Source organism: Oncorhynchus masou, unplaced genomic scaffold (assembly GCF_036934945.1).
Source record: "Oncorhynchus masou masou isolate Uvic2021 unplaced genomic scaffold, UVic_Omas_1.1 unplaced_scaffold_1499, whole genome shotgun sequence".
NCBI classification, from domain to species: domain Eukaryota; kingdom Metazoa; phylum Chordata; class Actinopteri; order Salmoniformes; family Salmonidae; genus Oncorhynchus; species Oncorhynchus masou.
In genome coordinates, this window is record NW_027005000.1 from 47,370 (window position 1) to 73,055 (window position 25,686).

A 25,686-nucleotide genomic window follows, 5' to 3' on the forward strand; every position below is an offset into this window, starting at 1 on the left:
TGCCTATCAGTGTTCCAACCAGTCCTCTCTGCCTATCAGTGTGCCAACCAGTCCTCACTGCCTATCAGTGTGCCAACCAGTCCTCTCTGCCTATCAGTGTGCCAACCAGTCCTCTCTGCCTATCAGTGTGCCAACCAGTCCTCTCTGCCTATCAGTGTGCCAACCAGTCCTCTCTGCCTATCAGTGTTCCAACCAGTCCTCTCTGCCTATCAGTGTGCCAACCAGTCCTCTCTGCCTATCAGTGTGCCAACCAGTCCTCTCTGCCTATCAGTGTGCCAACCAGTCCTCTCTGCCTATCAGTGTGCCAACCAGTCCTCTCTGGCTATCAGTGTGCCAACCAGTCCTCTCTGCCTATCAGTGTGCCAACCAGTCCTCTCTGCCTATCAGTGTCAACCAGTCCTCTCTGCCAATCAGTGTGCCAACCAGTCCTCTCTGCCTATCAGTGTGCCAACCAGTCCTCTATGCCTATCAGTGTGCCAACCAGTCCTCTCTGCCTATCAGTGTGCCAACCAGTCCTCTCTGCCTATCAGTGTGCCAACCAGTCCTCTATGCCTATCAGTGTGCCAACCAGTCCTCTCTGCCTATCAGTGTGCCAACCAGTCCTCTCTGCCTATCAGTGTGCCAACCAGTCCTCTCTGCCTATCAGTGTGCCAACCAGTCCTCTCTGCCTATCAGTGTGCCAACCAGTCCTCTCTGCCTATCAGTGTGCCAACCAGTCCTCTCTGCCTATCAGTGTGCCAACCAGTCCTCTCTGCCTATCAGTGTGCCAACCAGACCTTCCTCTTCTCAGACTCCTATCTTCTCCTAGCAGTCTTTCATTCAACTACACATTACCCCCAATTCTGCTTATGGCACCTGCCTGTTGCCTCTCTGCTGTCTAAACCCCACATAGCCGTAGACAGTGTGCTACCTACCTGCTGTCTAAACCCCACATAGCCGTAGACAGTGTGCTACCTACCTGCTGTCTAAACCCCACATAGCCGTAGACAGTGTGCTACCTACCTGTCTGTTGCCTGTCTGCTGTCTAAACCCCACATAGCCGTAGACAGTGTGCTACCTACCTGCTGTCTAAACCCCACATAGCCGTAGACAGTGTGCTGCCTACCTGCCTGTTGCCTGTCTGCTGTCTAAACCCCACATAGCCGTAGACAGTGTGCTACCTACCTGCTGTCTAAACCCCACATAGCCGTAGACAGTGTGCTGCCTACCTGCCTGTTGCCTGTCTGCTGTCTAAACCCCACATAGCCGTAGACAGTGTGCTGCCTACCTGTCTGTTGCCTGTCTGCTGTCTAAACCCCACATAGCCGTAGACAGTGTGCTGCCTACCTGTCTGTTGCCTGTCTGCTGTCTAAACCCCACATAGCCGTAGACAGTGTGCTGCCTACCTGTCTGTTGCCTGTCTGCTGTCTAAACCCCACATAGCCGTAGACAGTGTGCTGCCTACCTGCCTGTTGCCTGTCTGCTGTCTAAACCCCACATAGCCGTAGACAGTGTGCTGCCTACCTGCCTGTTGCCTGTCTGCTGTCTAAACCCCACATAGCCGTAGACAGTGTGCTGCCTACCTGTCTGTTGCCTGTCTGTGCTAGCCCTACCTGCCTGTTGCCTGTCTGCTGTCTAAACCCCACATAGCCGTAGACAGTGTGCTACCTACCTGCTGTCTAAACCCCACATAGCCGTAGACAGTGTGCTGCCTACCTGCTGTCTAAACCCCACATAGCCGTAGACAGTGTGCCTGTCTGCTGTCTAAACCCCACATAGCCGTAGACAGTGTGCTACCTACCTGTCTGTTGCCTGTCTGCTGTCTAAACCCCACATAGCCGTAGACAGTGTGCTGCCTACCTGCCTGTTGCCTGTCTGCTGTCTAATCCCCACATAGCCGTAGACAGTGTGCTGCCTACCTGTCTGTTGCCTGTCTGCTGTCTAAACCCCACATAGCCGTAGACAGTGTGCTGCCTACCTGCCTGTTGCCTGTCTGCTGTCTAAACCCCACATAGCCGTAGACAGTGTGCTGCCTACCTGCCTGTTGCCCTGCTGTCTAAACCCCACATAGCCGTAGACAGTGTGCTACCTACCTGCTGTCTAAACCCCACATAGCCGTAGACAGTGTGCTGCCTACCTGCCTGTTGCCTGTCTGCTGTCTAAACCCCACATAGCCGTAGACAGTGTGCTGCCTACCTGCTGTCTGCCAGTGTCTGCTGTCTAAACCCCACATAGCCGTAGACAGTGTGCTGCCTACCTGTCTGTTGCCTGTCTGCTGTCTAAACCCCACATAGCCGTAGACAGTGTGCTGCCTACCTGCCTGTTGCCTGTCTGCTGTCTAAACCCCACATAGCCGTAGACAGTGTGCTGCCTACCTGTCTGTTGCCTGTCTGCTGTCTAAACCCCACATAGCCGTAGACAGTGTGCTGCCTACCTGCCTGTTGCCTGTCTGCTGTCTAAACCCCACATAGCTGTAGACAGTGTGCTACCTACCTGCTGTCTAAACCCCACATAGCCGTAGACAGTGTGCTGCCTACCTGTCTGTTGCCTGTCTGCTGTCTAAACCCCACATAGCCGTAGACAGTGTGCTGCCTACCTGTCTGTTGCCTGTCTGCTGTCTAAACCCCACATAGCCGTAGACAGTGTGCTGCCTACCTGCCTGTTGCCTGTCTGCTGTCTAAACCCCACATAGCCGTAGACAGTGTGCTGCCTACCTGCCTGTTGCCTGTCTGCTGTCTAAACCCCACATAGCCGTAGACAGTGTGCTGCCTACCTGTCTGTTGCCTGTCTGCTGTCTAAACCCCACATAGCCGTAGACAGTGTGCTGCCTACCTGCCTGTTGCCTGTCTGCTGTCTAAACCCCACATAGCCGTAGACAGTGTGCTGCCTACCTGCCTGTTGCCTGTCTGCTGTCTAAACCCCACATAGCCGTAGACAGTGTGCTGCCTACCTGCCTGTTGCCTGTCTGCTGTCTAAACCCCACATAGCCGTAGACAGTGTGCTGCCTACCTGTCTGTTGCCTGCTGTCTAAACCCCACATAGCCGTAGACAGTGTGCTGTCTAAACCCCACCTAGCCTACCTGTCTGTTGCCTGTCTGCTGTCTAAACCCCACATAGCCGTAGACAGTGTGCTGCCTACCTGTCTGTTGCCTGTCTGCTGTCTAAACCCCACATAGCCGTAGACAGTGTGCTGCCTACCTGCCTGTTGCCTGTCTGCTGTCTAAACCCCACATAGCCGTAGACAGTGTGCTGCCTACCTGTCTGTTGCCTGTCTGCTGTCTAAACCCCACATAGCCGTAGACAGTGTGCTGCCTACCTGTCTGTTGCCCTGCTGTCTAAACCCCACATAGACCGTAGACAGTTGCCTGTCTGCTGTCTAAACCCCACATAGCCGTAGACAGTGTGCTGCCTACCTGTCTGTTGCCTATCTGCTGTCTAAACCCCACATAGCCGTAGACAGTGTGCCTACCTGTCTGTTGCCTGTCTGCTGTCTAAACCCCACATAGCCGTAGACAGTGTGCTGCCTACCTGCCTGTTGCCTGTCTGCTGTCTAAACCCCACATAGCCGTAGACAGTGTGCTGCCTACCTGTCTGTTGCCTGTCTGCTGTCTAAACCCCACATAGCCGTAGACAGTGTGCTGCCTACCTGCCTGTTGCCTGTCTGCTGTCTAAACCCCACATAGCCGTAGACAGTGTGCTGCCTACCTGTCTGTTGCCTGTCTGCTGTCTAAACCCCACATAGCCGTAGACAGTGTGCTGCCTACCTGTCTGTTGCCTGTCTGCTGTCTAAACCCCACATAGCCGTAGACAGTGTGCTGCCTACCCTGCTGTGCTGTCTAAACCCCACATAGCCGTAGACAGTGTGCTGCCTACCTGCCTGTTGCCTGTCTGCTGTCTAAACCCCACATAGCTGTAGACAGTGTGCTACCTACCTGCTGTCTAAACCCCACATAGCCGTAGACAGTGTGCTGCCTACCTGCCTGTTGCCTATCTGCTGTCTAAACCCCACATAGCCGTAGACAGTGTGCTACCTACCTGTCTGCTGTCTAAACCCCACATAGCTGTAGACAGTGTGCTGCCTACCTGCCTGTTGCCTGTCTGCTGTCTAAACCCCACATAGCCGTAGACAGTGTGCTGCCTACCTGTCTGTTGCCTGTCTGCTGTCTAAACCCCACATAGCCGTAGACAGTGTGCTGCCTACCTGTCTGTTGCCTGTCTGCTGTCTAAACCCCACATAGCCGTAGACAGTGTGCTGCCTACCTGCCTGTTGCCTGTCTGCTGTCTAAACCCCACATAGCCGTAGACAGTGTGCTGCCTACCTGTCTGTTGCCTGTCTGCTGTCTAAACCCCACATAGCCGTAGACAGTGTGCTGCCTACCTGCCTGTTGCCTGTCTGCTGTCTAAACCCCACATAGCCGTAGACAGTGTGCTGCCTACCTGCCTGTTGCCTGTCTGCTGTCTAAACCCCACATAGCCGTAGACAGTGTGCTGCCTACCTGTCTGTTGCCTGTCTGCTGTCTAAACCCCACATAGCCGTAGACAGTGTGCTGCCTACCTGTCTGTTGCCTGTCTGCTGTCTAAACCCCACATAGCCGTAGACAGTGTGCTGCCTACCTGCTGTCTAAACCCCACATAGCCGTAGACAGTGTGCTACCTACCTGCTGTCTAAACCCCACATAGCCGTAGACAGTGTGCTACCTACCTGCCTGTTGCCTATCTGCTGTCTAAACCCCACATAGATGTAGACAGTGTGTGCCTGCCTATCTGCTGTCTAAACCCCACATAGCCGTAGACAGTGTGCTGCCTACCTGTCTGTTGCCTGTCTGCTGTCTAAACCCCACATAGCCGTAGACAGTGTGCTGCCTACCTGTCTGTTGTTCAAGTTTTGCATGGCTAGGCCCTGTGGGCCGCCCAGGCCCTGGCTGGATAGAGGCAGGGAGGGAGTTTCAGGACCGAGGGGGCCGGGGGAACAAGGCATAAACGGTGAGGAGGTATGGACGTCCTCCACCAGGCTACCAACACCGTCCTGCGCCCACACAGACAGCCACAGAGGGAGAGCGTCACCATTACACTCTCAATGGGTGGATACATAGAAACTGAACCTTGCCCTGTTCAGAACAGAATCTGTACCCTCACAACTAGTGAAGAATAGAACAAACACACTATTGAGTGAGTTACACAACAGTGTGATGTACAGTATTATATTGTTCGCTTTTTAAAAATATATATTTTTTGATTCCTTGATAAGTTATTTTCCATGGTTCCCCAGAACACTAGTCTGCCCTGGCTATACAGCATCTTCTCATTGAAGAACCCATGGACAATATAGGAGTGTGTGATGTTGGGGAGTGGGTCAGGGGTCATTACCTTGTCGAGGAAAGGGGAGCGATCTGAGGAGGACTCTTTGGAGTGGAGGGGAGGCCGGCAGCCCATTGGCCCCTTGTTGATCAGACAGTTGTTGTAGTCGGACATGCCCATCCCCCGCCTGTCGAGCTCCGTCTTCTTCTCCAACAGAGCACCTGAGAGAGACAGAGTAGCGAGAGTAGTGGCAAACAGAGAGCAGTGAGAGAACACAGGGATATCACCAACACTGATACAGTCAGTGACAGTGATATGGACTGCATCAGGAACAAGGAGTTAACATAGTGTATTGAAGACTGGGAGAAGAGACTTACTCATGGCCTGGTCCAGGTTCATGTTGTTCCTCTTCAGAGCCTCCTCGGCTGGATCTCTCTGGACACACACACAAACAGCTGTCAGCAGAAATATCTCACAAACATGCATGTGTACGTGCGGTCCTGTGTGGCTCAGTTGGTAGGAACATGGAGCTATAGTCACGCCAGGAAGGCGGGAACATGGAGCTAGCCACGCCAGGAAGGCGGGAACATGGAGCTATAGCCACGCCAGGAAGGCGGGAACATGGAGCTATAGCCACGCCAGGAAGGCGGGAACATGGAGCTATAGCCACGCCAGGAAGGCGGGAACATGGAGCTAGCCACGCCAGGAAGGCGGGAACATGGAGCTAGCCACGCCAGGAAGGCGGGAACATGGAGCTAGCCACGCCAGGAAGGCGGGAACATGGAGCTAGCCACGCCAGGAAGGCGGGAACATGGAGCTAGCCACGCCAGGAAGGCGGGAACATGGAGCTAGCCACGCCAGGAAGGCGGGAACATGGAGCTATAGCCACGCCAGGAAGGCGGGTTTGATTCCCGCGGGGGCTAACAAAATAAATGCATTCACTGTTGTATTAAAGCGTCTGCTATATGGCATGTTATATTATCATCAGATTTCTAAGTATACAGATTACATCAGTGTGGAGTTTGACTCCAGAGGTAGTAGCAGGTAGCAGCACTCACAGGGAAGCCCATGTCTGTCAGCTGCTTGATCAGGCGATTCATGATCCAGGCTTCCTCCTGCTTGCCCGGAATCTTCCCCTTGGGTGGGGCCTTCCTGGGTCTGTTGCCCCAGGAGTTGCTCTCCTGGGAGGCCTGGCTGCTCCACATGTCCCCGTCGTCAGGGTCCCACTGGCCCCCAGACAAACCCATGTCCTCCCCGCCACCTCCGCCACCCCAGCCGTCTTGCATAGATTTGGGGGCTGCAGAGGGAGAGGAGGAAATGTTGTGTTACTATCTTTTCAAATTCATTTTCATCCACAATCCTCCACAATGTTTTAAGTCACCAGCTGCCACTGATTATGACAGAATATTTTTGTATTGGTTCTGACAGTGGGGTATTGTATTGGTTCTGACAGTGGGGTATATGTATTGGTTCTGACAGTGGGGTATATGTATTGGTTCTGACAGTGGGGTATATGTATTGGTTCTGACAGTGGGGTATATGTATTGGTTCTGACAGTGGGGTATTTGTATTGGTTCTGACAGTGGGGTATTTGTATTGGTTCTGACAGTGGGGTATTTGTATTGGTTCTGACAGTGGGGTATTTGTATTGGTTCTGACAGTGGGGTATTTGTATTGGTTCTGACAGTGGGGTATTTGTATTGGTTCTGACAGTGGGGTATTTGGGTTCTGACAGTGGGGTTTGTATTGGTTCTGACAGTGGGGTATTTGTATTGGTTCTGACAGTGGGGTATTTGTATTGGTTCTGACAGTGGGGTATATGTATTGGTTCTGACAGTGGGGTATATGTATTGGTTTGACAGTGGGGTATTTGTATTGGTTCTGACAGTGGGGTATTTGTATTGGGGTATTTTCTGACAGTGGGGTATTTGTATTGGTTCTGACAGTGGGGTATTTGTATTGGTTCTGACAGTGGGGTATTTGTATTGGTTCTGACAGTGGGGTATTTGTATTGGTTCTGACAGTGGGGTATTTGTATTGGTTCTGACAGTGGGGTATTTGTATTGGTTCTGACAGTGGGGTATTTGTATTGGTTCTGACAGTGGGGTATTTGTATTGGTTCTGACAGTGGGGTATTTGTATTGGTTCTGACAGTGGGGTATTTGTATTGGTTCTGACAGTGGGGTATTTGTATTGGTTCTGACAGTGGGGTATTTGTATTGGTTCTGACAGTGGGGTATTTGTATTGGTTCTGACAGTGGGGTATTTGTATTGGTTCTGACAGTGGGGTATTTGTATTGGTTCTGACAGTGGGGTATATGTATTGGTTCTGACAGTGGGGTATATGTATTGGTTCTGACAGTGGGGTATTTGTATTGGTTCTGACAGTGGGGTATTTGTATTGGTTCTGACAGTGGGGTATTTGTATTGGTTCTGACAGTGGGGTATTTGTATTGGTTCTGACAGTGGGGTATTTGTATTGGTTCCTCCACATTGGGGTATTTGAATTGTCAGTTGATTTAGAATTATTTTAGTATAGCACAGCCATGCACTGGTAAAGTTCGTATTGAAAGACTACTGGAGAATACATTCTGTGTATTCAGCCTGCCACCAGAGGTCAGTGTAGCTGCATACTAAATAGGGAGTCAATTTGTTTTCAGCAATTATATTTCCATGACTGATCAAAACGTGTTTTCTCATGGCTTTCCTGTTCCTCTGCAGCAGACATATGGTGAGCAATATGTTAGGAACATCGAAACGCAATAAAATCACAGTATCAATTCGTATTACACATAGGATATGTATTGTGATTCTCATGATTCTATCAGCACGCAATGTAGCCTGCAGGTAGCCTAGAGGTCTAGTGTCTGCAGGTAGCCTAGTGAGGTCTAGTGTCTGCAGGTAGCCTAGAGGTCTAGTGTCTGCAGGTAGTCTGCAGGTAGCCTAGAGGAGCCTAGAGGTCTAGTGTCTGCAGGTAGCCTAGAGGTCTAGTGTCTGCAGGTAGTCTGCAGGTAGCCTAGAGGTCTAGTGTCTGCAGGTAGCCTAGAGGTCTAGTGTCTGCAGGTAGCCTAGTGTCTGCAGGTAGCCTAGAGTGTCTGCAGGTAGCCAGGTAGCCTAGAGGTCTAGTGTCTAGTAGCCTGTCTAGTGTCTGCAGGTTGCGTACCCTGCCGGTTGTTGGTTTGAATCCTTGAGCCGACTAGGTGCAAAATCTGTTGACGTGCCCTTGATCAAGGCACTTAAACCTAATAGTTACTGTAAGTTGCTCTGGATAAGAGTGTCTGCTAAATGACTCAAATGTTAAACATTTTGTAATGTCATGAGGTCCCAGCCATAGTAAAAACATCAGCAATTTCGATTAATCAGGAAATGTCTGATCTAATCTATAAAAAGTACTAGTCTCCTTCTCACCTGGTTTGCAAGGTGCAGATCCAAGGGGTGGGTTGCCCCGTCGGTAGGGTTCAGGGCTGTTGTCACCCACACCCCAGCCCCCATGGCTCCCGGTGGGTTTCCCCCAGGCGGAGGTCCCGTTGTCCACGCTGACCAGAGGGGGAGCAGGCTCCCCCCAGGAGGGCTCTGGTTTGGGGTGGGCACTGGAAGGCTCCCCCCAGCCTAGGAACAGGATGACTTTGATAAGGGCACACGTGGATTGGATAACAGTACAAAGAACGGACCCAAAACAAACTCTTGCTCAGGAACCTTAGGTCCATTTTGTTCACATGTTATAGGTCCAAAAGGCTCCTTATCAGTTTCTACCCCCAAGCCATAAGACGGCTGAAAAATTAATCAAATGGCTGCCCCTCCCACTGTTTATTATCTATGCATAGTCACTCTACCCCTACCTAAAATGGCGGGAAACCCCATTGCTTCACGGAAACATGGCTCACTGGAGAGACGCTATCGGAGTCGGTGCAGCCAGCTGGTTTCTCCATGCATCGCGCCGACAGAAACAAACATCTTTCTGGTAAGAAGAGGGGCGGGGGCGTATGCCTTATGGCTAACGAGACGTGGTGTGATCACAAAAACATACAGGAACTCAAATCCTTCTGTTCACCTGATTTAGAATTCCTCACAATCAAATGTCGACCGCATTATCAACCAAGGGAATTTTCTTCGATTATAATCACAGCCGTATATATTCCCCCCCAAGCAGACACATCGATGGCTCTGAACGAACTTTATTTGACTCTTTGCAAACTGGAATCCATACATCCTGAGGCTGCATTCATTGTAGCTGGGGATTTTTACAAGGCTAATCTGAAAACAAGATTCCCTAAATTGTATCAGCATATCGATTGCACAACCAGGGCTGGCAAAACCTTGGATCATTGCTATTCTAACTTCCGCAACGCATATAAGGCCCTGCCCCGCCCTCCTTTCGGAAAAGCTGACCACGACTCCATTTTGTTGATCCCTGCCTACAGACAGAAACTAAAACAAGAAGCTCCCACGCTGAGGTCTGTCCAACACTGGTCCGACCAATCTGATTCCACACTCCAAGACTGCTTCCATCACGTGGACTGGGATATGTTTCGTATTGCGTCAGACAACAACATTGACGAATACGCTGATTCGGTGTGCGAGTTCATTAGAACGTGCGTTGAAGATGTCGTTCCCATAGCAACAATTAAAACATTCCCAAACCAGAAACCGTGGATTGATGGCAGCATTCGCGTGAAACTGAAAGCGCGAACCACTGCTTTTAATCAGGGCAAGGTGGCCGGAAACATGACCGAATACAAACAGTGCAGCTATTCCCTCCGCAAGGCAATCAAACAAGCTAAGCGTCAGTATAGAGACAAAGTAGAATCTCAATTCAACAGCTCAGACACAAGAGGTATGTGGCAGGGTCTACAGTCAATCACGGATTACAAAAAGAAAACCAGCCCCGTCACAGACCAGGATGTCTTGCTCCCAGGCAGACTAAATAACTTTTTTGCCCGCTTTGAGGACAATACAGTGCCACTGACACGGCCTGCAACGAAAACATGAGGACTCTCCTTCACTGCAGCCGAGGTGAGTAAAACATTTAAACGTGTTAACCCTCGCAAGGCTGCAGGCCCAGACGGCATCCCCAGCCGCGCCCTCAGAGCATGCGCAGACCAGCTGGCTGGTGTGTTTACGGGCATATTCAATCAATCCCTATCCCAGTCTGCTGTTCCCACATGCTTCGAGAGGGCCACCATTGTTCCTGTTCCCAAGAAAGCTGAGCTAACTGAGCTAAACGACTACCGCCCCGTAGCACTCACTTCCGTCATCATGAAGTGCTTTGAGAGACTAGTCAAGGACCATATCACCTCCACCCTACCTGACACCCTAGACCCACTTCAACTTGCTTACTGCCCAAATAGGTCCACAGACGATGCAATCTCAACCACACTGCACACTGCCCTAACCCATCTGGACAAGAGGAATACCTATGTGAGAATGCTGTTCATCGACTACAGCTCAGCATTTAACACCATAGTACCCTCCAAGCTCGAGACCCTGGGTCTCGACCCCGCCCTGTGCAACTGGGTACTGGACTTCCTGATGGGCCGCCTCCAGGTGGTGAGGGTAGGCAACAACATCTCCACCCCGCTGATCCTCAACACTGGGGCCCCACAAGGGTGCGTTCTGAGCCCTCTCCTGTACTCCCTGTTCACCCACGACTGCGTGGCCACGCACGCCTCCAACTCAATCATCAAATTTGCGGACGACACAACAGTGGTAGGCTTGATTACCAACAACGACGAGATGGCCTACAGGGAGGAGGTGAGGGCCCTCGGAGTGTGGTGTCAGGAAAATAACCTCACACTTAACGTCAACAAATCTAAGGAGATGATTGTGGACTTCAGGAAACAGCAGAGGGAACACTCCACATCGATGGAACAGTAGTGGAGAGGGTAGTAAAGTTTTAAGTTCCTCGGCATACACATCACAGACAAACTGAATTGGTCCACCCACACAGACAGCATCGTGAAGGCGCAGCAGCGCCTCTTCAACCTCAGGAGGCTGAAGAAATTCGGCTTGTCACCAAAAGCACTCACAAACTTCTACAGATGCACAATCGAGAGCATCCTGGCGGGCTGTATCACCGCCTGGTATGGCAACTGCTCCGCCCACAACCGTAAGGCTCTCCAGAGGGTAGTGAGGTCTGCACAACGCATAACCGGGGGCAAACTACCTGCCCGCCAGGACACCTACACCACCCGATGTTACAGGAAGGCCATAAAGATCATCAAGGACAACAACCACCCGAGCCACTGCCTGTTCACTCCGCTATCATCCAGAAGGCGAGGTCAGTATAGGTGCATCAAAGCTGGGACCGAGAGACTGAAAAACAGCTTCTATCTCAAGGCCATCAGACTGTTCAACAGCCACCACTAACATTGAGTGTCTGCTGCCAACACACTGACTCAACTCCAGCCACTTTAATAATGGGAATTGATGGGAAATGATGTAAAATATATCACTAGCCACTTTAAACAATGCTACCTAATATAATGTAAGCATTTCACTGTAAGATCTACATACACCTGTTGTGTTCAGCGCATGTGATTTGTTTTTGATCCTACAGGAGAAACCCCCTGCACTGGCATTCATACACCTAACAAAAAGCATGTATTGTCAATTTCAACATTGTGTGCATCCTTGTTCTAAATCTAAGTTTAAACAGTCACAATGTAACAAAAACATCTAAGAAAATCATATTGCTAAAATGTACCATTCCTAACCTTTTCCTGCTTTCTACAATGCCCCTTTATGCAGGACAGGCTGGACCTTGGCCAGTCCAGGACAGAGGAGGCCGTTTAACTCTTGGCCCTGTCCGTAGTAACCAGTTGGCCTGGCTGAGAGTCAGGCAGCCCCATCTCTGCCTGTGCCAGTTTGTCTATTGCTCCAAGAGGTCTACTTCCTGGATCAGATTTCACTCTCTCAGTTATGATTATCTCCTCATCTCCTTTCCGTCATGACCACTGATGTTAAAGAAATAAATAGCTTGTCATTTTAAGTATCAGGGTTATGTGGGAAAGGAGTGAAGGAAACTAAAGACATATTTCAGTGTATACTGTATGGACACAAAACTTGTATTGTATTATTTTGTGTTGCATGGTTGATTGTGGTGCATAAAAGAGCAGCATATGGGGCAGTGACTAGCCAGAACCAGCAGGGGATCTAAACTCTCCCTCTCTCCCCCCTCCTCCTCCGCACCCCCCCCTCCTCCGCTCCCTCTCTCCCCCCCTCCTCCTCCGCTCCCTCTCTCCCCCCTCCTCCTCCGCACCACCCCCCCCTCCTCCTCCGCTCCCCCTCCGCCCCCTCCTCTTCCTCCGCTCCCTCTCTTCCCCCCTTCTCCTCCTCCGCTCCCTCCTCCTCCTCCGCTCCCCTCTCTCCCCCCTCCCTCCTCCGCTCCATCTCTCCCCCTCCTCCTCCTCCTCCTCCGCTCCCTCTCCCCCCCCTCCTCCCTCCCTCCCCTCCCCTCCTCTCTCCCCTCTCCTCCTCCCTCCCCTCCGCTCCCCCCCCTCCTCCTCCGCTCCCCCCCTCTCCCCCTCCTCTCCCCCCCCCCTCCTCCGCTCCCCCTCTCTCCCCCCCTCCTCCGCTCTCCCCCCCCCCTCCCCTCCCCCCCTCTCTCCCCCTCCTCCCTCTCCTCTCCCCCCTCCTCCCCCCTCCCTCTCTCCCCCTCCTCCTCCCCCCTCTCCCCCCCTCCTCCCCTCTCTCCCCCTCCCCTCCCCCCTCCCCCTCCCCCTCCTCCCCCCCCCCTCCCCCTCCCCCTCCTCCTCCCCTCTCCCCCCTCCTTCGCCCCCCCCTCCCTCTCGCTCTCTCCTCCTCTAACTACTGACAGATGGTGGTTACTCCTATAATCACACACTTCCTCCACAGCGCAAACGTTTTGTGGCTCCAATCGCTATTTTCACAAGCCGGGTTAGTAAACAGCATTCTTGGGCTTCCTCCGCCACGTGTGCCCACGTGAGGTTGCCACAGTTACGCACACAGATGGGGGTGACCGTGTTGTTGTTGTGAAATCAGAGGAGAGCGAGCTTCAGAGAAGTAAAGGGGGTGGGGCCAGGGCGGGCTGGCATCGCTTTCGCCAATTTGGTTCTTCATTTAGATGGAAATCTAAGAGGCGAGGTTTTACCTTTAAAAACGGATCAACGTTTTGGAGCCAAGCATGTGTTCGCTGTGCGCCACCTAACAAGATTTTGTGTTAAGTCATAGGTAGAACAGACAACTATTTCCTTGTTCTTGTGTGTTCACAGTATAATAACAGTTGATTGAACTGCAACAACGGTTTTAAGCTGCCGCTTTTTAACAAAAAGACTAATCTTTATCAGGCCTGGCACAGTGAATTCATTCTGCCTGTTAGGGTTGTAAAACCCACAACACTGTTCTCCTCCCATGACTACATGTACAAAACGTAAACCCAACACTGTTCTCCTCCCATGTACAAAACGTAAACCCAACACTGTTCTCCTCCCATGACTACATGTACAAAACGTAAACCCAACACTGTTCTCCTCCCATAACTACATGTACAAAACGTAAACCCAACACTGTTCTCCTCCAATGACTACATGTACAAAACGTAAACCCAACACTGTTCTCCTCCCATGACTACATGTACAAAACGTAAACCCAACACTGTTCTTCCCATGACTACCTAAACCCCACTGTTCTCCTCCCATGACTACATGTACAAAACGTAAACCCAACACTGTTCTCCTCCCATGACTACATGTACAAAACGTAAACCCAACACTGTTCTCCTCCCATGACTACATGTACAAAACGTAAACCCAACACTGTTCTCCTCCCATGTACAAAACGTAAACCCAACACTGTTCTCCTCCCATGACTACATGTACAAAACGTAAACCCAACACGGTTCTCCTCCCATAACTACATGTACAAAACGTAAACCCAACACTGTTCTCCTCCCATGACTACATGTACAAAACGTAAACCCAACACTGTTCTCCTCCCATGACTACATGTACAAAACGTAAACCCAACACGGTTCTCCTCCAATGACTACATGTACAAAACGTAAACCCAACACTGTTCTCCTCCCATGACTACATGTACAAAACGTAAACCCAACACGGTTCTACTCCCATGACTACATGTGCAAAACATAAACCCAACATTGCAGGACGCTTCACAACTTCATAAGACTCCTGATCTAAAAGCTAGATGGCATTGTCAAAACACAAGATTATCAAGGACACAATCACAGTAACACTATAAGCCGTCCATTCATAGAGTATGTCTTCTCACCTGGACCCATGAGGGGTGGTCTGCTGTGTGGTGGAGGCGCAGTCTGGTGAGGCATGGCTGTGTCCATGGGCCCACTGTTCTGGCCTGGGCCCTGGGGGTTGTGGCCGCCATGGCTCTGGAGGGGTGGTGGGGGGCCGTGGTAGGTGTGATGTGGTGGGTGGTTGTTGTTGTTTCCAGGGGGGCATGCGGGGGCGTTCCCTGGGGGTCTACCTTGGGGTGGACCTCCTCCCCCAGGGTTGTTCTTGTCCCAGAGGTTGACCGTCTTGTTGTAGGCACCCGGGTCGCCCCAAGCCGAGGTGCCGTCGTCAATCTCCATCTTGCGTCGAATGGAGGGTGGGGAAGGTTCCTCCCACCCTGTGGGCTCTCCTCCTGAGGGGTCCGGCTTGCTCCCTCCTCCTCCCCCGTTGCCCTCCCGGCCTGATACACTGGGCTTCACGGGGCCAGGGCCTCCCCAGGATCCCATGCTCCCTTCTCCACCTCCTGCCCCGCCCATGCTCCCTCTAACTCCTCCGCTATTGCCGTTGGAGCTCTCCTGGGGCTTGCCGCCCCATCCTTGGGCAGGGCAACTTGGGCGCTGCTGGGCCATCGCTGGCTCTCCCCAGCCTCCACCAACATTTCCCCCCATCCCCGGACCAGGTTTTCCCCAGCCTCGGTTGCTCTCTTTCCAGCCTCCTGCTCCTTCTCCCTCCCAGGGAGGGTTGGTGGTGGGACTGTTCTTCTTGCCATCTGCAGGCTCTCTCCATTCCCCCCCTCCTCCATTGCCCCCTCCTCCAGCGCTGTTGCCCCAGCCACTGTGGGGCGGCTTGGGCCCATCTCCCCAGCCCTGGGGCTTGGGGGCCTTGCCGTGGGAACCATCCCAGCTTGGGGACTTCTCCTCTGGAGCACCCCAGGACTGGCTCCCAGCTTTGGGCAAGTTGGGGCCTGACCCGGGGCCTCCTGGTGGGGGATTCCCCCAGCCCCCAGGACCGTTGGGGGGATTCTTGCTGCTCGGTGGCTCACCCCAGCCAGAGCCGGGTTGGCTGGCTGGAGGCTTGGAACCACCCCAGCCAGGGGCAGCCTGAGGACCAGGACCGGGGCCCTCGCTCTTGTGGTCTACCCGATGAGGGGGTAAGTGGCTGGGGTTGGAGGGCCCTTGGGCTGGCTCGGTGGGAGTGTTGGGGCCTGAGCCTCCCCAAGAGTCCGTCCCGGCAGCATCTGCCTTTCGTTGGGTGCGTGCCGCCTCCTCCATGTCCCAGGACGTGTGCTGGCGGACGGGGGTCTGGCCCCAGCCTGTGTTGCACAGCACCCTGGGGTCCAGGTCAGGGGCTGGGAGCAGGGGGGCAGGCTCATCCCTGGACGACCGGTCCTGTCGGAGGGAGTGTCCCGCTCCATCCATGCCCTCGCTGCTGCCCTCGCTGGCCGCCGTGGTGCTAGGGGCTCGGGTGCTCCAGGATCTGGCCTGCTGGGGAGGAGAGCTGGGGGCGTCCCAGCCCCCCTGGACCTCGCCAGAATGCTGCTTCCCCCAGGCGTCTCTGCTGCTCTGGCCTCCCCAGCCTCCAGAGGTTCCACCACCACTGCTTCCATGGCTCCCCCAGCCCCCGGCCCCAGAGTCCCAGCCCGAAGGCTCCGTGGAGGAGGCAACTGACTTGGAGTCTCCATTGTTGCCCCAGACGGAGCTGCCATCCTCTCCATTGACCAGCTGGGAAGCTCCAGGAGGAGGCTGGCCCAGGGAGCCCTTACCTCCGGAGGGGCCACTCCAGCCGGACACGCTGTGGATAGGGGGCTCCTGTTGCTTGCTAGTATGATTTGGTCCGTCAGTGTTAAGGTTCTGAGGTTCTGAGCTGAAAGACACATTCGTGGATGAGGATGGGTGTGGCTCAGATGATTCTCCCCAGGTGCCGCCTCCCCCAACCGGAAGGTTGCCGTTGGTGCCGCCCACCATGGTTCCTCCTCTGATGCCGTTCCCCTGGGCGTGAGAGGTGCCTGGCGGGTCGCAGAGGTTTGGAGGGGGTTGAGAAGAAGGGGGTTGATTGGGGTTGGCTCCCCCTGAGCTGCTTGCCCCCGCTCCTCCGCCCCCGTCGTGCCCCAGAACGGGCCAGGCCGAGGGGTTGGCATTGGGGTTGAGGTTCAAGTTGGAGGTGGTGGAGGAAGAGGAGCCCCAACCCCTGCCTCCTCCTCCTCCCATTGGGCCATCACTCTTCCCCTCCCCACCCCCGACAGATGAGGACTGAGGAGGGCCATGGGGGGAGGGACCGGGACCAGATCCCCATCCCCGATTGGCTGCTCCTTGGCTTGAGGCCATGCTGACCGTGCCTGCCCCGGGGTGATTGGCTGAGCTGCCGGGCCCAGAGCTGGCTCCTTTGCTGCTGGGGTAGTTGGCAGGAAAGTGGCCTGTCTGGCCGTTGGCCCCCGTGGCCATGCTCATACTGCTGCTGCTGCTGGCCGGGTCAGTGTCCGAGGGGCATCCTCCTGCAGGGCCCTGGCTCTGGCTGCTGCGGGAAATGGAGGGCCAGGCCTCGGTGTCGCTCTCGTCGATGATCACTGTATCCCAGCCACTGTGATTGGCCGACGCTGAGGCGGAAGTGGCACTCCGATTGGCTGGCTGGTGTCCAAAGTGGGGATTCTCATAATGGGCTCCCGGGCCACTCTGTGGGGGCAGCTCTGTTGAATGAGAGAGGATGGAGAGAAAGAGAGGATGGATGGAGAGAGAGGGAGAAAGGGACAAGGTTAGTATGTCTTCATACCTAGAAGATAACATGACAACAGTTGGCATCTAAACATATACCAAGAGTGTGCAAAGCTGTCCTCAAGGCAAAGGGTGGCTACTTTGAAGAATCTCAAATTGAATATAGATTTTTTTATTTGTTTAAAACCTGTTAAGGCTCGGGACAATACTGCCCCCTTTGGATGAATTGCGTGCCCATAGTAAAGTGAAAAAAAATCTGTCCAAAATTGCTAATATATGCATATAATAATAATTATTGAATAGAAAAAAACTCTAAAGCTTCTAAAACCGTTTGAATTATGTCTGTATGTATAGCAGAACTCACAGGGCAGCCAATCTCCCAAACTAGTTTTCTCATCAGGAAAGTTGGGCCAACTTTGACGTCATCGCCCCCACCCTTCCCAACCAGCTATGGATCTGGGAAAGTTGGGCCAACTTTGACGTCATCGCCCCCACCCTTCCCAACCAGCTATGGATCTGGGAACAGTTTCTATGTCTTCCGCGAGATGTCTTCTATCAGTAGAGCATTTAATTGTGCAAATCCCGCGAGCTTTGACCCTTTGGCAGGCAAAATACTGGGTGTCGCGAGAAAATAGATGTTGTAATTTTGTGTTTCTGTTGACTACAACATAGCGGAGAAATATTGCTTATGTCTGAGCGCCGTCTCAGATTATTGAATAGTGAACGATTTCTGTAACATTAAAAATAAATGTGACAAAGCGATTGCATTAAGAAGCAGTGTATCTTTCTAACTATATGTAGAACATGTATATTTGGTCAAAGTTTATGATGTGTATTGCTGTTATCTGGCGTTATTATCTATAATTTCTCCGGACATTTTTTAGCATTTTCTGAACATGGCGTCAATGTAAACGGAGATTTATGGATATAAATTGCATATTATTGAAAAAAAACATAAATGTTCTGTGTAACATGTCCTATTACTGTCATCTGATGAAGATTTTCCAAAGGTTAGTGAATTATTTTTCTTTTAATCCTGCGTTTGTGATTGCATCTTTTGTTCGACAAAATGGCTCCATATCGTCTGTGTCTTTGTGGTGGTTTGACATACATATGTGCTATGTTTTTGCCGTAAAACATTTTAGAAATCTGACTCGCTGGGTAGATGAACAAGGTGTTTATCTTTCATTTGATCTATTGGACTTGTTAATGTGTGGAGGTTAAATATTTCTAAGAATATTTTTGCATTCTGTGCGCCACTTTTTGAGTTGAGGGGGTGGGGGGTGGTGCCCTTGGGGAACGTGTAGCGTGAACACGTTAACACTTTTTTGGTTACTACATGATTCCATATGTGTTATTACATAGTTTATGTCTTCACTATAATTTTACAGAGTAGAAATGAGTAAAAATAAAGAAAAACCTTTGAATGAGTAAGTGTTAAACGTTTGACCGGTAATGTAGATGCCAAAATGTTCCCACACTGGAGATGTAACCGACGATGGAGGACCCTTCTGGCTTATGGAGCCCACCAGTCCCCATCTACACAGTTCCCGGCTGCGCCGCACAAAAGGATCCTTTTAAATCAGCCAGTTAAGATTAGAATTCCGATTACAACGTGCGCATAGGCTGTACTTGTTTTAATAGCCTACAATGTTTATTCAGCTCAAATTTACTCACGAGGCGATGGCACACAACTCAGTGTAGGTATAGGCTAGAGTTTTTATTGGTTTTCTGTATTCATTTCAGGTTCACAGTACTGACCGAACCGAGGTCCCCATACAGAACAGTTCGGTGCGAATACGCGACTGCTTATAACTAACTATAAGTTAAGTAAAACTATAAGATGTCATTTGATTTGCTAACTTGTTAGCTAAATGGCTCGATGTTAAGATCAAGCTTCTTGGTTACAGCAGAGACATTCAATCCCCTCCTGGATCAAGAACCCGGTTGCCTAAATTATTTTGTGTGTCATTATTTTGATAACTAAATAGCTCCCCTTGTGTGCACTTCTGGTAATACAGTATACCCCAGTATGGTACAGTATGACAATCTGTCTACTGTCCAACCCTGGTTGAAATGTTGTGGGAGTTCTGTTTATTCTGCATATTTTGAAATACCTCGGTATACAGTATTAACGGTATAACGCCCAAGCCTAGTAATCGCAACAGCTTTACCCTAGTTGCAGCCATCTTGGAATAAAGTGGGAGGCCTAGGTGGAGTCCACCGGCAGATCCGAAGACACCCATCCTCTGTCCTAACCCTTGACCCCTTGAGTCCTGCAGTTCAGCCTCAGTCTGGTCCTGACACCAGCTTCACAAACATTTGGCTCGACTGATAACCACTCTGCCCTGGAGTGTATTAGGTGAAACACTTTACATTTGTTCCGACATTGTGATGTGTACAGCTGATATGACAAACACAAGTACCTAAACTACACAATACAACATTTATATCTGAATGTTTCGTAACGTTGCACCCCTGCTGTACAGAAGTTTGCCTCCCAGTCCCTTCAAATCTCTCTACTGCCTCTACTCCTCAAACCCAAACAGTAGGATTTCTTTCTCTTCCAATAAAGAAACCACTGCTGAGAGAGGCTTGGGTAACAACAGTTCTAGAAGTATCCCCTGAAGCAGCTTGGTGCATAAGTAGTGAGTCAGTCCAAAAGCAGCAGCTGCTCTAGATGCACTGCCGTGGTAATCACTCTGCCGCCGCCTCAGTTCCTCTCCTTGTTTTTGGTGTGCCTCCACATGCATGTGTGAGCGGAACGGACTGCACACACACAGCGTCTGCTTTTGTCTGATCTTTAAATGGCGAGAGATGCTGTTTGTCTGCAAGCTTTTGCTGGCTGTCTGTCTCTCACTCTCTGCAGAGCTTAGGCTTCTTCCAATGATTATATACAAATGGAAAAACAGAAAGAGAGGGAGGGAGAAAGGGCAGTGTCTCAGACACAGCGGTGTGGTTTCTGTGGTGTAGTACAGGACGCCATTTTATCAAATCTGAACCAGAGCCAAAAACGCTCAGAGCTCCAGTCTGTATCTGTTTCTCTCTCTCGCCCTCTCTTCCTGCAGCACGGTCGCTTCTCTGAAAAAACACACTAAAACTATCCTCATGAAGATATTCATCAGAATGTCATCTGTCGCTGCTGGATGTTTTCCGTTGCAAAATCGTACTTATCTTAGTACTTGCATGCATTTAAAGGCAATCGCGCACTACAATGCACAACGCAGTGAAAGACGCCCAGTGAATAAAGAGAAAGAGAGGGGGGATCACGGGCGAAAAGCAGGAACAATACCTGAGGAGAGGTACCTTCCGACCATGGTGAGCGAGCGCTACGTTTGGAGCGAAGCGGTGGTGGCGCAGGCGGCCATCCCCGTGTGTCTCTAGTCTCAATATGTCTGCTCGGCTCGCCAGGGCTTTCAGAGACTCATTTTTGAAATACTGCCAAGAAGCTGCGAGCTCTCGCGGCATGAGAGAGAGAGAGACACTCCCTCCCCCCTCTGCTCTGCTCCAGCCTGCTTTGGCTTGGCTAGAGCCATCCTGCCCCTCTCTCTTTCTCTCTGGCTTTATTTAGAACTCAGCTCTATTCCTATCCATGGAGAGAGGATATTCTCTCTCTCAGAGAGAGTAGGGGCAGGCGTATAGGGTTATGGTTAAAGCCGAGAGCATTTCATTGTGCACTCAATCCGCTCGCTCATGAGAGAGAAAAAACTAAACAAAAGGGAGATTCCTTTTTGCTGCCTCCCTCCCTCCCGCTTTCATGCTTTTGGAGTCGTCACTAAATGTTTAGCCAGGACCACTCCATTTACATTGAGCACAGCTTGGCCACAATGGAAGCCTCTCCAAAAGCAGAAGAGAAGAAGAGTTTTTGCTGCATCGTTGAGTGTTCAGGAATCACACTCAAATGTGCACACACATACGCACAAAAACATACATGTTCACCTGCACACTCAGACAATAACACGCATCCAGACACATGCAGGTATGCAGACACATTCTATGCACATATGCATCCAGATACATATGCATGTACACATATCATATGCATGTGTGTGTACACACACACACACACACACACACACACACACACACACAACCCTCCCCCTCCTGCTTCACAACGATTCCCTATAGTATGCTGGCAGATGATGCAAAAACTGCTGTTGTGTGACGTCCCAAACAGAGACAGACTAGTCTGCAGCGGGACGACACAGCAGCTCCCTGGAATGCAAAACAGACCCAGTTTGGCCCGGAGAAACACTACCACTTCAACGGCTGCATGGAAAACAGCATAAACACATTAAATGAAGCTCACATGGAGGTGGGCAGGAGGCCAAGAAGAGCTAAACATCTGTCTTTACACAGTGAGGTCTGGAGTGACAGAGAGAGAGATAGAGGGAAGGAGGGGAGGAAAGGGAAAGCATGGCAAAGACGGGGAGAAGAAGAGAGAAAATGAGGTAGAGCTAAACAGAGGAGGGGCAGGCCACTATCGGGCGCTAGCAAGAGGCAGGCCGCTATCGGGCGCTAGCTAGAGGCAGGCCGCTATCGGGCGCTAGCTAGAGGCAGGCCGCTACCGGGCGCTAGCTAGAGGCAGGCCGCTACCGGGCGCTAGCTAGAGGCAGGCCGCTATCGGGCGCTAGCTAGAGGCAGGCCGCTATCGTGCGCTAGCTAGAGGCAGGCCGCTGTCGTGCGCTAGCTAGAGGCTGGCCACTATCGGGCGCTAGCTAGAGGCTTTCAAAAGAGAAGCAGTAACAGCAGCAGCTCCTAAGCTAACTGAAGGTGGGTATTATTTACAAACAAACCTCTACTGCTCCAACACACAATACGTCAAAGTCCCACCAGAAGAACAGTGGTTCCTCATGTGGAAGCCCAGGCCCCAGCCTTTTCCACTGTGTGTGTGGTGTGTGTCAACGTGCAGTGAGGTCATCAAAGACCCTCTGATTGGTGCTTTGTGTATAAATAATGCCCTTCATGTAAACTGTCTGGATGGCACTTACCCAAACCTCCAATCCACTACCTCGCTGCTGTTTCCCAGAAACGCGGACGGATGGTGAATTGCAATCTCAGCCTAGACATTGCTGTTGATAAGGTTTTTGTTTGGTAGTTTTTCCTTTCATTTTGTTTCAACAAGTTGGGTTTGTAGGGTGAGAGTGTGAAAGTGAGGGAGATGAGGAGAGGAAGAGAGTGTGAAGGTGAGGGAGATAAGGAGAGGAAGAGAGTGTGAAGGTGAGGGAGATGAGGAGAGGAAGAGAGTGTGAAGGTGAGGGAGATAAGGAGAGGAAGAGAGTGTGAAAGAAAGTGAGAGCAGGAGGAGAGCTTGATAGTCACAGTCAGCACAGAGAATGAGAAAAAGAGGAAGAGAGGGTGAAGAAGAGATGGATGTGTTAGTCAGGTCTCAGCTGGGTTGGTCCAGGCATAATGAAGACCCCCGGGGGCAGGAGAGGAGAGGCTTGTAGAGAGAAAGACTGCTGCTCTTTCAATCCTTCCAACCAGACACACACTATTACTTACCATACACACCCACTGCTGCACCCCCACCATCAAACCTCCTCTACCATTCCCATGATTAGCCTACAGTCTGATGACTATTGGCCCATAGAGAAACAATATTAGATGAAAACATGCTCAACTCAATTGTGTGCTGTCCTGTCAACACACTCACCCTGAGTAAGGCACAAGCCCAGTATGCTATAAACAGATGTAACCCAGAAAAGCTGCAACTTCGAGTGGCAGACTTTATTCAACATCATCTTGATTAGAGCAACAAGAGCAAGAGCAACAAACATTGGGTCTGAGACGAAAACAAAGCAGGCCATGCAAACACGGAGATTACCACAACAAACTGTAATGTGGGTGAATAACTGATAGTAGAAAATGGCAGCATTACATACAGCAGGGACGTCCTTGTATTGCTTTGACTACTATGAAGTAGAGATAGCTGGATGTTTGTCTCAGTTTGTTCAAGGCCACCGAGTCTTGTATTATTGACCATACCTGTTCTAATAGATTCAGTGGAGTACAATCTGAAGAATAGTGCTGAGACAAAGGACTATTGACTAAGCCCCAGGTGGCACAGGTCGTCTAATAATAACGTAACCACCATGCAAGTAGTGTGTGTGTGTGTGTGTGTGTGTGTGTGGAGCCCGTCACTGTACGGTTACAAAACGTTTAGACGGGCAGAGGGGAGGGGGCAGTGTGAGGAAGACAGATAGGGTCTTACACAACAACCTCCACTGTGTCCCTGTTCTCCTGTTGCATGTGTGCATGACGACGTGACGTAAATGCGACAGGACACAATCTGACAACACCACTGGCGGCCATTGGGCCACAGAGAAGGCAAGCTGGGTCCTCAGCTCAAAGAGAGGAGACACCAACAGACAGACACTAGGATGGCAGCCTATCGCTGGGGTCCTACAGCTTCCAGTGTTATGCAGTTGTTTCAGCTTGCTCTTGATAAAATAAGAATCTGGTAGAGGACTCCTACACTGTAGAATTGTATCGAGTATCATTGGGATGGAGCTTAGTGCATAGGCGTTAATGCACAACAACCCTACTGCTAAAATATGTAAAGGTAACACTTCTATGAGTGCTGTTAACAGGACACAGCCATACTTTAAAAAGCAATGCAAAACGCCCTCATAAAAGCCAACTACAGATGTAGGATCATAATTTGATCACCCTGTTGCAGGACAACTTTCCTGCAATGCAGGACATTTCAAATGTGTATTGTTTTTGAGGTTTAAAAAGACTTCAGAAGTTTGTAATTTCCACAGAAATTTCCCTTACAAAAAATGGATCAACTGCTACGAAAATGTGCATTAATTATAATCCATATTTCCTGTTGGTGCAGGACTATTTCCCTGCTGTAGCAAACATCCTCAAATTAAGATACCTCGATTTTATTACATTCAGCCTTATTCTAAAATTGAATAAATAATTTTTTCCCCCATCAATCTACAGGCATTACCCCATAATGACCAAGCAAAAACGTTCTTTATTTTTATTATTATTATTTTTTACATTTTTGATAATTTATAAAAAAGTTCAAACTGAAATATCACATTTACATACACTACTGATCAAAAGTTTGGGGTCACTTAGAAATGTACTTGTTTTTGAAAGAAAAGCACATTTGTCCATTAAAATAACATCAAATTGATCAGAAACATTGTTAATGTTGTAAATGACCATTGTTGCCGGAAATGGCTGATTTTTAATGGAATATCTACATAGGCGTACAGAGGCCCATTACCAGCAACCATCACTAAATTCCAATGGCACATTGTGTTAGCTAATCCAAGTTTATCATTTTAAAAGGCTAATTGATCATTAGAAATCCCTTCTGAAATTATGTTAACACAGCTGAAAACTGTTGTTCTGATTAAAGAAGCAATACAACTGGCCTTCTTTAGACTAGTTGACAATCTGGAGCATCAAAATTTGTGGGTTCGATTACAGGCTCAAAATGGCTAGAAACAAAAACCTTTCTTCTTGTTTTGAGAAATGAAGGCTAGAAATTGCCAAGAAACTGAAGATCTTGTACAATGCTGTGTTCTACTCCCTTCACAGAACAGCGCAAACTGGCCCTAACCAGAATAGAAAGAGGAGTGGGAGGCCCTGGTGCACAACTGAGCAAGAGGACAAATACATTAGAGTGTCTAGTTTGAGAAACAGACACCTCACAAGTTCTCAACTGGGAGCTTCAATAAATACTACCAGCAAAACACCAGTCTCAAAGTCAACAGTGAAGAGGCAACTCCGGGATGCTGGCCTTCTAGGCAGAGTTGCAAAAAAAGAAAAGATAAAGATCGAGGGGCCAGACGGAAGCCACTCAGTAAAAGGCACATGACAGCACGCTTGTAGGCTGTAATTGCAAATGGAGGATTCTTTGACAAAAGCAAAGTTTGAAGGACACAATTATTATTTCAATTAAAAATCATTATTTCTAAACTTGTCAACGGCTTGACTATATTTCCTATTCATGTATGTATTCATGGAAAACAATGACATTTCTAAGTGACTCCAAACTTTTGAACGGTAGTGTAAGTATTCAGACCCTTTACTCAGTACTTTGTTGAAGCACCTTTGGCAGCGGTTACAGCCTTGAGTCTTCTTGGGTGTGACGCTACAAGCTTGGCACACATGTATTTGGTGAGTTTCTCCCATTCTTCTCTGCAGGTCCTCTCAAGCTCTGTCAGGCTGGATGGGGAGTTTTGCTGCACAGCTATTTTTAGGTCTCTCCAGAGTAGAGGTCGACCGATTAATCGGAATGGCCGATAAATTAGGGCGATTTCAAGTTCTCATAACAATCGGAAATCTGTATTTTTGGACACCGATTTGGACAATTTTTATTTTTAACACCTTTATTTAATCTTTATTTCACTAGGCAAGTCAGTTAAGAACACATTCTTACTTTCAATGACGGCCTAAGAACAGTGGGTTAACTGCCTTGTTCAGGGGCAGAACAATAGATTTTTACCTTGTCAGCTCGGGGATTCAAT

At 50.2% G+C, this 25,686-nt stretch overlaps 1 protein-coding gene across 1 annotated transcript in view; it reads right to left on the reverse strand.

Annotated features, from left to right (window-relative positions):
- Positions 1-25,686, reverse strand: part of LOC135531041 (trinucleotide repeat-containing gene 6C protein-like) — an 82,010-nt gene that overhangs the window by 13,171 nt on the left and 43,153 nt on the right. The window contains 6 exon segments of the mRNA XM_064959180.1: positions 4,847-5,005; positions 5,347-5,498; positions 5,655-5,712; positions 6,336-6,574; positions 8,686-8,886; positions 14,527-17,166. Coding sequence (XP_064815252.1) covers positions 4,847-5,005; positions 5,347-5,498; positions 5,655-5,712; positions 6,336-6,574; positions 8,686-8,886; positions 14,527-17,166 — 3,449 coding nt within the window.